At 40.2% G+C, this 12,198-nt stretch overlaps 1 protein-coding gene across 3 annotated transcripts in view; it reads left to right on the forward strand.

Moving 5' to 3' along the window:
- The window catches only part of FMNL2 (formin like 2), a 350,132-nt gene that overhangs the window by 247,020 nt on the left and 90,914 nt on the right, over window positions 1-12,198 (forward strand). For all 3 annotated transcript variants that reach the window (XM_049773056.1, XM_049773055.1, XM_049773057.1), the window contains exon 5: window positions 9,835-9,918. In XM_049773056.1, the coding sequence (XP_049629013.1) occupies window positions 9,835-9,918 (84 nt within the window). The remainder of the gene's footprint in view (window positions 1-9,834; window positions 9,919-12,198) is intronic.

Below are 12,198 nucleotides of genomic sequence, written 5' to 3' on the forward strand. Positions count from 1 at the left end.
AGAGTACATTGACTGTGCAATATGAGTAAGCAATGGTTGAATGTCAGGATGATAAGACTTAAGTGGCAGTGATGGTAGAGAGCTGGAGAAATGTCTGGGCTTTGATCCCATGGGACTGAGATGTCAGCTCTCTCCCCTTGCAGTTAATTTATATGAATAAAACTGCCTATTATGTGGTAGATTAGTTCCCATCCTGTGTGCGAGGTCATAAAGTCCTAAATGATGCCATTTTATTATCTCTTTAAGAGAGCTGGGCAAATGGGCCTGATGTCACAGGAGGCATGTGCCAGTTGGCAAGGAGGGCTTTGTAGAAGGGGTAGGAGCCAGTGTAATTGCATAGGGAGCATCTTTTCTTCTGTCTATCCTTTCTTATGTGACAGTACAGGCTAGATCCAGTCAGGAAAACTAAGGCTGGATTTTAAAAGTTTATGGCACAGGGTGTGAATTTGGGGCCTATATCTCATAATGATCAGGGACTATTGCCAGCTTGATATTTGGGGATCACTCCTGGCAAATCTCAGAAGACTTTGCCCTCTTACATCTAAAGCATGTAAGATTGCTCAGCCCATTGTGGCCCTAAATATGCTTATGTAGTGAAATAAAAGGATAATATTGAATAAATAGAAATGTAAATATAAAGTGAAAATATTAATCATGAGTAACATATTATGAAAAACATTCATAGAAAAATAATAAATGACATTGATTTACAACTTTATAAGATCTCTTTAACAAAGGGGAAATGAGTTCTGGTACATTATAATAAATTTTTTTTGTTTTGTTTTTGTTTTTTTTTTTGGTCACACCCAGCAGTGCTCAGGGGTTACTCCTGGCTCTACACTCAGAAATTGCTCCTGGCAGGCTTGGGGGACCATATGGGATGTCCAGATTCGAACCACTGTCCTTCTGCATGGAAGGCAAACGCCTTACCTCCATGCTATCTCGTTGGTCCAATTAATTTATTTTTAAGGTGCTTTGAAAATCCTCTTTGGGACCAGAGCTATAATATAGTGGGTAGGATGTTGCTTACACATGGCTTACTTGGGTTTGATCTCCAGCATCTCATATGGTTCCCTGAGTACTGCCAGGAATAATCCCTGAGCATAAATACTATAGTAAGCCCTCAGTATCCAAAACAAAAACAAACACACTACCCCCCATCACCACCTTATATATCTCTGTACTTGGAGAGGGGAATTTTTTTAATACAGTTTTTGGGTAATTGTAGATAATCCTTGATATTAAAATTCAAGAATATCAAATATCAAAATTCAAGAAGTGGTCGTTTCTTAAAATTATTTACAATATGGAATCTGAAATTAAGTGAGTTTTTGTACTTGATTATACTAAAATTTACTGTTTGTTGCTTATTTTGAAATGACAGACTTCCTTTATTCACTTCTGAGAAAGTACCCACTCTATTCCCTTTTTGTCGACTACTTTGCTTTCCATATGTAAACATGCTGGTTCAGGTCATAGCTCAGTTAAATAGGTGCTTTCCTCAAGACAGTCACCACACTCTAGTAAGCAGCAGAAGTATTCTGTAAGCATTTCCTTTGGTCATACAGAAAATAAAAAAGCTGCCCTCAAAATGCAAAGAACTGCAAATAAAGTGAGTTTCATAATGTCTATGGTTTCCTGGTCCATATAAAAGTTCACTACACTAGAATCTCTTAAGCAAGTAGTATAGTATTTTAAATATATATATGTATATATATATACATATATATATTGTATTGGAGAGCTAGTACAGTGATTACCATGCATGTCTTGTATGCAGCTAACTTAGTTTGATTTTCAGACTACATGTGGTTCAGAGCACCACCAGGGGTAACCTCCTAATTACAGATTGAGGAATGAGCCCTAAGCACTGCTGGGAGTGAAACAATGCCCCTTATTTGCCAATAAAATAGAATAAAAAGATACTCTACTGACTTTAAATAAATTTGACAGAAGACATCCTGTACGGAAAGTGGCATTGACAGACTTGCTTTTGCTTGATGCTGGTTTCCTACAGGTGTTCAACATAAAACACATCTGTGAAGTGCAGTAAAGCTAAGTGCAGGCTAGGTACAAGTAAAGCAAGATATGTCAATTTACTGAGGAGCATGAATTAATGCAATCAAAATTTGGGTTCTTTTTGAGGTGTGTGGGTCATAAGATGTGTTCAGGAGATCTGGGGACCCTCCTAGCAATTCTCAGCAAACCATACCTGTGATGTGGGGAATTGATCTGAAACTGGCTACATACAACTCCAGTCCCTGTTTTATTTATTTCTCTAACCCTGTGATCAGTAGTTTTTATTGCCTCACTAATGACAGTCTTAACTTCATTCATCCGCCCCTACAACTTCATTCCCTTTTCTCTTCCCCCATTTTTTTTGGGGGGGAGGCCACTCCCGGCGGTGCTCAGGGGTTACTCCTGGCTGTCTGCACAGAAATAGCTCCTGGCAGGCACGGGGGATCATATGGGACGCCGGGATTCAAACCAACCACCTTGGGTCCTGGGTCGGCTGTTTGCAAGGCAAACACTGCTGTGCTATCTCTCTGGCCCCTTCTTCCCCCATTTTATGAAGCAAAAATACAGTAAGTACATGCGTTCTTTGGTGAACACACTCAGCCATGCTTCTTTCATATATCAGTAGTAGAAGTATCAGTACAATGAAGAAAGCAACTTTAGTCTGAATATTTTTTATTTAAAAAAAGAAAACTGTGGTTTACAAAGTTATTGATAGCTGAATTTTAGGTATATAATGTTTTTTATACCATTTCATGTGCTCAGCTCCTTTATAAAAATTAATTGTCCATATTTATGGAATTTTTGGCCTTGGATATTTGATTCAGACTCATTGAGAGAACCTATCTTTATTTCAGTACCAGGCAGTTTTGATCATTACAGCTTTATAATGCAGCTCCAAATCAGTTAATAAGATGCCTCCATATTTCTTACTTTTCAGCGTAGCTTTGACTGCTGGCTCATGGTCTCTTCTGATTCCATTCAAACTTTATTATTGACATTTCTAGTTCCTTAAGGAATGTTTCCTAAATTTGAATAGGGATTGCATTGAATCTACTTAGCAGCTTAGGTAGGATAGTCATTTTAACAATATTGATTCTTCTAATCCATCACCTTAGACTATATTCTCATTTTTTTATATGAAACTGGAGCAATAATACTGGAGGTAGACCATTGGTCTTGCACACGGTGAACCTGGGTTCAATTCCCAGCACTCCATATGACCCCTGAATACTGTCAGTAGTGATCCCTCAGAACAGATCCAGGAGTTAGTTTTGAGCATAACTTGTGTAATTCCCCAAAACAAAACAATATATTTATAATAGTATTTTGATTTACAATGTTTCTCACAGTTGAGTTTCAGGTATGTATTCCAAAACCAATGCCACTACTAGTATCAACTTCACTCTGGCAGTATCCGCATGTTCTTTTCTGCCCCTTAGCTTGCCTTCTTCAGGCACGATTTTAGCTTTGGTTGTTGTAGTTTGAATTTTCTTATGAGAGTAGTTTCTAGCATCAAACACATCTGGAAGGGTTTTAGGGATACTTAGTAGTATGTAGACTGCACTTGGAAAATATCAGTTTATGAGCACCGTTACAGAAAAAGCTTGGAAGCTGAAGAATCCTTTTTCTTTCTTCTCCTGAGTTTTTCAGCAACTGTGTTTTTTACCCTTTGTCTTCAGGGTTCTGATAGTGGGGTTTACTTTCATTTATCTCTATTTTGTGTGTCCTGTCCTTGCTTTATTGATCCTCGAAATGTAAATCCTGAAAGGTTCATTGAACTTTAGTTCTCTAGATAAAAATGATGGGGTTCTGAAATCTGAGGGAGAGAACAATAAACAGCAACTCTGAAAGTTTCAGCCTGAGTACATTATAGTAGTAAAGTTTATTAGCACTTTAGTGAATAGCATTTTCCTCACAATTTTTCATTTCCTGTGATTTCTGGGCGGCTTCCCAAGAGGTGCTTAGGTGTCCTGGAGATCCCTCTTGGGGATATTCTGACAACCAGTCTGACTGTTCAAGGCAAGATCCTGCTCACTACATTGTTTAATGCAGTGCTGCTCTTGCCCTGCCATGCCATCACTACCCTCATGAGATCTCCAGGACTTCATCTTGCAATGCTTGGAGGACACTGTGGTGCTGAGTTTTGCTCTGATGTCAGCATGTGCAATGCAAGAGCCTTACTCTATGCACATTTTTCCTTGATAATTTTTATAATCACTGTTCCTTCCAGTTCCTTAGCAACTGTTTTTATTTTTCTTTTGTGGTAACACTCAGTTATGCTAAGGCTTATTCCTGGCTCTGTGCTTAAGGATCACTCCTTGTAGAAATCTGGGGAATGAATGTGGCTCGGAGAATTGAACAGGTGTCTACTTAACCCTGTATAGCCTCTGTGGTCTCCCAAATAGTGTATTTGAAACTGACTTTAGTTTTTTTTTTTTTTTTTTACAAATTAGTGTTAATTGATTAATTACATTGAATATATGAGTCCCTCAATAAGTGACACATTCTGTCAGATCACAAAGAACGGTTTCTCTAGAACCTTTAGCCATATCATATCATTTGTGTGTTGGCAATATATTCAAAAGTGTGTTATTATGCACCAAGTTAAAAATGAAAATAAATGACTATGGAAATTTATTTATAAATTTATAAATTTATGATACATATATAATATGCATGCTCATATATATATATCAATCTGTAGAATGGCACACTCATATTTTTCAGGCATTTGATTATTTGTCTTTTTACCTTACTTTTCATTTTCTTTTTCTTTCTTTACTTTGTGCTTTTTTGGGGGCAGGGGGATCACACTTAGTGGTGCTCAGGGATTACTCTTGGCTCTGAGCTCAGAAATTGCCCCCGGCAGGCCCAGGGATACCAGGAATTGAACCACCATCAGTCCTGGGTCGGCCATGTACAAGGCAAATGCCTTTCCTCTGTGCTCTCTCTCCAACTCCCCTTTTTCTTTCTTTTCTTGTTTCTTTCTTTTGTGGTATCAATAACCAAATCGAGGGCCTCACATAGTTGAGGCAAGAACACTGCCAGTGAGAGGTACTGCAGTCCCAAAATTTACTTATTTCTTCTGATATTCATTCTCCCACTCAGAATAACCCCAGTGGGGAAGGAATTGGAGTGATAGGACAGTGTATTAGTGTTGAAACTACTTTTTCCTTACAACCCTTAGGGATCATGTTATATTGATTTACTTTGCTAATCAGATACCATTTGACTTGGGCTGAGGACATGGGAGTCAGCCATAGTGTATTTCTGACTTATTTGTTCCTGCATTATTGATCATGAAAGATCCGGGCAGAATTTTTGGTTTAAAACAATTAGCAGTATGACACATACCCTCTCAGAAGCAGGGCCTGTTATCAAGCCAGCTTTTTTGGCTCTTAGCAGCTGGCTTCCACCTTGCACTTTGAAAATGATCGAATCAAATAGTGTGGTACTGAGTAGCAGTATGAAGTAAAAGAATAACTTATTGATTAGCATGCATCAAAATCCATGTATATTTGCAATTAAAAGTGAAAGAATTATAGCTCCGACTACATCCCCCCGTAACTAGAATCTATTTAAAAAAAAAAAAAAGGGGGCTGGAGAGATAGCATGGAGGTAAGGCGTTTGCCTTTCATGCAGGAGGTCATCGGTTCGAATCCCGGCGTCCCATATGGTCCCCCGTGCCTGCCAGGAGCAATTTCTGAGCCTGGAGCCAGGAATAACCCCTGAGCACTGCCGGGTGTGACCCAAAAAAAACCACAAAAAAAAAAAAAAAGAAAAAATACCCTCCCCCATCTCCCCTGGTGGAAGGGCTGTAGCTATAATACAAGGATAAAGCATTTACCTTGAACATGACCAACCTGAATTTGATTCCTGGCACCAGTTTGGGTTTTGACACTTTGAGCTCAGGCCCCAAACAAAACAAATCCAAATTTTTAACAAATCTGTGAGTTATTGCCCTGTCCAGTGTGTGGGTCAACTTTTTAAGATGGAAAAACTTTTGATTTAGAGGTGAGAAGGAACTGAGATGGTTGAGACAAAGACAGACGCCCAAATAACTTTTCTTTCCTTTTTCCTTTTTCCTTTTTTTTTCTTTTCCTTCCTCCCTCCCTCCCTCCCTCCCTCCCTCCCTCCCTCCCTCCCTCCCTTCCTTCCTTCCTTCCTTCCTTCCTTCCTTCCTTCCTTCCTTCCTCCCTCCCTTCCTCCCTCCCTCCCTCCCTTCCTCCCTCCCTCCCTCCCTTCCTTCCTCCCTCCCTCCCTTCCTTCCTCCCTCCCTCCCTTCCTTCCTCCCTCCCTCCCTTACTTCCTCCCTCCCTCCCTTCCTTCCTCCCTCCCTCCCTCCCTTCCTTCCTCCCTCCCTTCCTTCCTCCCTCCCTCCCTTCCTCCCTCCCTCCCTTCCTTCCTCCCTCCCTCCCTTCCTTCCTCCCTCCCTCCCTCCCTCCCTCCCTCCCTCCCTCCCTCCCTTCCTTCCTTCCTTCCTCCCTCTCTCCCTCTCTTCCTTCCTCCCTCTCTCCCTCTCTTCCTTCCTCCCTCCCTTCCTTCCTCCCTCCCTTCCTTCCTTCTTTCCTTCTTCCCTCCCTCCCTTCCTTCTTTTCTTCCTTCCTTGCTCCCTTCCCTCCCTCTCTCCCCATCCCTTCCTCCCTCTTTTTCTCTTTCTCTCTTCCACCCTCCCTCCTTCTCTTTTGGTTCCTTCCTTTTTCTTTTGTCTTTTGAACCACACCTGGCTGTGCTTAGGGCTTACTCCTGGCTCTGCACTCAGAAGTTGCTCCTCACAGGCTTGGGGGACCATGTAGGTTGCCAGGAATCGAACCGTTCGGGATTGGCCGTGTGCAAGACAAACACCCTATCACTGTGCTAGTGCTCAGGCCCCTGCATTCAATTCTTTGCAGTGAGTCCCGACCTTTGTTTAGCCTCTTGTTATATTTTTATATTGTAGGCTAAATATTATTAGTGCTTAAAAGTATCCAGTATTTCCTGAGACCTTGAGAATAATGGAGATATGTCAAATGAGGGGCCAGGAAAGTAATATAACAGGTAGGGCACTTCCTTTTTTATAGACTATCTGGGTTCAGTTCTTGGTATCCCATATGGTCCCCTGAGCCCCGACAGGAATAATTCCTGAGTGCAGAGGAATTACCTTTGAGCACCCAGGGTGTGGGGATGTGGGGCAAAAACAAAACAAAACAAACAAGATACATCAAAGAAATGTATGATTTTTGGAGGCAGGTGGTTTGCCCCCCCCCCCCCCTCTCTCTCTCTCTCTCTCTCTCTCTCTCTCTCTCTCTCTCTCTCTCTCTCTCTCTCTCTCTCTCCCCATCTCCATCCCTCGTGTCTCTTGTAAAATTAAGTCCCACCTTGAGTAGCCATCCTTGTTGTTCCCCCTCACTGTGATCACTGATAACCAAGTCACTTTGTGTGACTTGATGGACTGTGTGTTTTTTTAAATTAGGTGTTTGATGTTTACTATGCTTGCTCAGAGCTCAGGTAAATGCATCCTTTTATGGTAATTGACCTAAGACATTTTGAGGGAAAATAGGAGACAAAATAAAGATTGTTTAAAAGGTAAAAACCAAGGTTTTTAGCAATAGGTAGGACACCTATTTTGCATGTGCCAACCTGTATTCAATCCTCAGAACCCCATGTGGTCCTCTGTGTCCAGCACAATTTGACTGATCTCCGAATGCAGATCCAGGAGTAAATTCTGAGCACTACCCTTTGTGGAATCAACTCCTCTCTCCCCCAAAAGTAAAAATATGGGGCTAGAGCAGTTGCACTGCCATAACACATTTGCCTTGCATGCATCTGCCTTAGGACAGACCTTGGTTTGATAATCCGGCGGTTCATATGGTCCCCCAAGCCAAGAGTGATTTCTGAGCTCATAGCCAGGAGTAATCCCTGAGCATCAATGGGTGTGACCAAGAATCAAAAAATAAAACAAAAAAAATCCCAAATAAAATAATAAAATATGGGTGTGGCCTCCAAACCAAAAACCAAACCAAAACAAAAAACCCAAATAAAATATAAAATACATCCACATTCACAGGAATTTTCTCCTTTAAGACAAAAATTTTAGGGCTACTCATCCTTCAGGCATTGGAATATATTGTTCTATTGTTGATCATTAGCTTGAAGAACTGGGTTCTACAGTAACTTCCACTGTATGGTTTTTTTTGGAGGGATCTAGTTGGCTTGGTGCTCATGAAAGAATTTGCCCATTTGAACTGTTGGTAGAGGTACTTTGTTTTATTCTTATGATATTAGCAGACCTTTAAATTTATTATATGATGGAATTTCAAGCTTCATTAATGGCAGTCACATGATTTTTGAAAAGATGAATCGAGGAAGTGTGTAACTTTGGATAACACGAGTGCTCAGTATCTGACAGTTTTATTTGCTCTCTCTGCTTCATGTGTAGAAGTAATTTTGAAAAACTCCTAAAAATGTCTAAGAATGTGCAGTAATTTGCATTCCACTACCCACCAAACAAAATACAAGGTCAGCTATTATTTTTAAATGCATTTTAAACAAACGTGATATTCTGTCTTGGCTTTGCTTTGTCCTGGAGAACAGTGCCTGCAACGTTTTTGAAGGTCTTAACATTCATGAAAAAAAATTAAGCAAATCATTATCCCTATTGAATTTCCAGAAGTCCATAAGCACAGGTCTCTCATTGACTGGCCTTCTGTGTTCTCGAGATCGTGTGCCAAGAAGTCATTGATCATGGACTTGGAGTCATGCCTAGATGTCTCTGGTCCTGCAGTTATGTCCCCAGCTTGTTGCCTTCTTCTCTGAGCAACCTTGGCCCATTTTTTGAGCAGGCTGTGAATCAGTGGTGTTGGAAAAAGTGCACTAAGCAAGTTCCTTTTATAGAAACTCTTAAAGGTGATCTTAAGTCTCCTGATGAGTAACTGAAAGGAAGAAAGAGCATGCCTTTGAATCTTCGCACTTTGAAATGTAATTTTCCTTGGACTAGAGAGCAAGCTCAGTGGCCTGGAGTGCATGCTTTGCATGTAAGAGACCTGAGTTCAGTCTCCCGCATCTATGTGGTCCTCCAAGCACTTTCAGGAGTGACCCCTGAGTTCTACCAGGTATTCTTCAAAACCCAATGCAGTTTCCTTCACTGCCATTTCATTTTTATTTAGTTTGGTTTTATTTTGATTTTTGGGCCACTTATGGTGCTCAGAGCTTATTCTTGGCTCTACACTCAGTATCACTCCTGGTGAATATTGATAGACCATATGGAGTGCAGCAATTGAACCCTGGTTGATAAGCAAGACAAGCACCCAACTATCACTCCATGGACTATCACTCCATCCCCATTGTTGCCACTTCAGAAAGTTTCTAACTCACATGATATGATCTTAGCTCATATTTCCTTTCAGATAGTGAATATTTCTGATGGAAAACAAAGTTCCCTTGTAAAATAAAAATCCATAAATTGTGAGATCACTCCACAAACCGTGTTTCTAACCCTTTACGCTGATGGATTTAAAGAAGCAGGTTAACAGTGAAGAAAAAATAACCAAGCCAGTCAGGAAAGAAAGAAGCCAGTTTGCTTTTGGCCAGGATGTCTGTGCCTCGGCCAAAAGCCAAAACTGATTTTTCTGTATTATTTTAGAAAAAACTCCATCAGCGTGAGGCAGGGCAGAGTGATCTAGGCAGGCTTTTACATATCAAAGGAGAGATTTACAGGAAATAGGAAGATGAGGGAAGGCCTTTGTTTTGGGTTACTAGTTGGATGTCATCTTACATTCCCTGTGTGTCCTCTCATGGTTGACACAGTTATGAATTTCTGCAATTTTTCCCCAACAGATGGGTACGAGAGTTTTTGAATGAAGAAAACAAAGGCCTTGATGTGTTGGTGGAGTATCTGTCATTTGCGCAGTACGCGGTAACGTAAGTAGAACTTAGCTTATTGCTTTTGAATTTTATGTGATCAGAGAAGATACAATTTGTGGTAAAATCATACACTGTGAGTGGAGAAAGCCAGAAACAGATGTAAGGTTAATGCAGTTTGTTTCTATTAAAGTAACTACATAAAAATCACATAATTTGTATCAGACATAGACATACTTTTTAAGCAGAAATTAGAATGGTAGGTAAAAAATTATCTTTAGTATTAAAGCAGTACTAAAGTCAGAGGAGTTATTATTGCTGCTGTTGCTGCTGCTGCTGCTGCTGCTGCTGCTGCTGCTACTACTACTACTACTACTTGATTTTAGGGTTATATCTGACTCAATGCCTGGAGGTCACTCCCAGTTGCAGTCCAGGAACCATGCAATACAGAGATTGAATGAGAGCCTCTCACATACAAAGTATGCACTCAACCCATGGAGCTATATCTTTAGCCTAGGAATTCTTTATTTAATTTGTGGTTATAGAAACTAGAAATTATTAACTGAAACTGCGTTGATGAGTTTCAGTTTGGATAACTCTTGTGTTATTTACTCATTCTTGGAATAGATAAAAGAAAAATAACAGGCATCTGCTTATCTCAGAAACTTTCCCTGAGGTAAAATATTTCTAGTTTTTATAGCATGCTCTTCCAAATGTTGCTTTTGTATCTCCATGACATCTAAGCTGGTAGTCTCACTTGTATATGTGATTATAATATTATTTTTGTATAAATAAACAGTATTATGCAACAAATTTTAAAATATAGGAGAATAATAACAGAATTAAGAAAAATTAAGAAACTTCAGAAGGGGCCAGAGAGATAGCATGGAGGTAAGGCATTTGCCTTGCATGCAGAAGGACGGTGGTTCAAATCCCGGCATCCCATATGGTTCCCTGAGCCTGCCAGGAGCGATTTCTAGAATAGAGATAGGAGTGACCCCTGAGTGCTGCTTGATGTGGCCCAAAGACCAAAAAAAAAAAAAAAAAAAAAAGAAACTTCAGAAACAATGGGAAAGAGTACCATTTCCTATATTATTTATTTTCTGCAAAATCAGCAAAAGCCAGATTGAGAGTTAACTCCCCTTATAGTCTAAGACCAATAATGGACAAAGGTAGAGAGATCCGGGGAATTCTTTAGTCTATAGCACATCATTAAATTTATTTTTGGTCTATTAGCAAAATTGTAGTATTGTTTTGTTTTAGTTTGATGAGAAACTATATAGCCATTTACTTTATGTTATATCTTGATAGTGATGCTTATAATTTTTTTTTTTTGGTTTTTGGGTCACACCCGGCAGCGCCCAGGGGTTACTCCTGGCTCTATGGTTAGAAATAGCTCCTGGCAGGCTCGGGGGACCATATGGGATGCCGGAATTCGAACCACCAATCTTCTGCATGCATGGCAAATGCTCTGCCTCCATACTATCTCTCCGGCCTTTATAAATATTTATTACTGTTGCTTGGCATGTGCCAATGTTCTATAGCCCATTCAATAGGTGCATGTCTGTGTAATTCCTGACACAGACTTTTTACCAAGGTTTGGGTTTCCTGTCTCTGCTGTGTAATGAGCAAGGACTAACAGAGGGGAACATATTTAAGAATTGATGAACAGCTGAACAATATGGAGATTGTAGCAGGACCTAGTGGGAATATTCATGACATGTCATCTTGGGATGCCCCCCTCACCTTATACCTTTTTCTAATCTCCACTATCAGTTTCCACTTTTAGTACTTATGACTAAGTTCTGTCTTGTTTTTGTTCAGCATTAATTTCTATATTTCAGAGATATGACAGAATTGTCATGGACTTTATCACTTATCTGGATTAGTACTTACAAGATGGAGTATTTATCGCTTAGTTTTAAGATGACCGTTAAATGAAGTACTATTATTATTATTATTATTATTATTATTATTAATTTTGTTTTTTTGGGTCACACCCGGCAGTGCTCAGGGGTTATTCCTGGCCTATGCTCAGAAATTGCTCCTGGCAGGCTCTGGGGACCATATGAGATGCCGGGATTTAAACCACTGCCCTTCTGCATGCAAGGCAAATGCCTTACCTTCATGTTATCTCTCCAGCCCCCGAAGTACTTTATTTTTAGAATCTTTTTTGTTTGTTTGTTTTTGGGCCACACCTGGCTATATGCTCAGAAATCACCCCTGGCTTGGGGGGACCATATGGGACACCAGGGAAATGGAATCGTGGTCTGTCCTAGGCTAGTGCACGCAAAGGCACTGCGCCACTGCACCACTGCTCCTACAATCATACTTTTTAAA

The sequence above is a fragment of the Suncus etruscus genome, chromosome 5 (genome assembly GCF_024139225.1).
Source record: "Suncus etruscus isolate mSunEtr1 chromosome 5, mSunEtr1.pri.cur, whole genome shotgun sequence".
Classification (NCBI taxonomy): Eukaryota; Metazoa; Chordata; class Mammalia; order Eulipotyphla; family Soricidae; genus Suncus; species Suncus etruscus.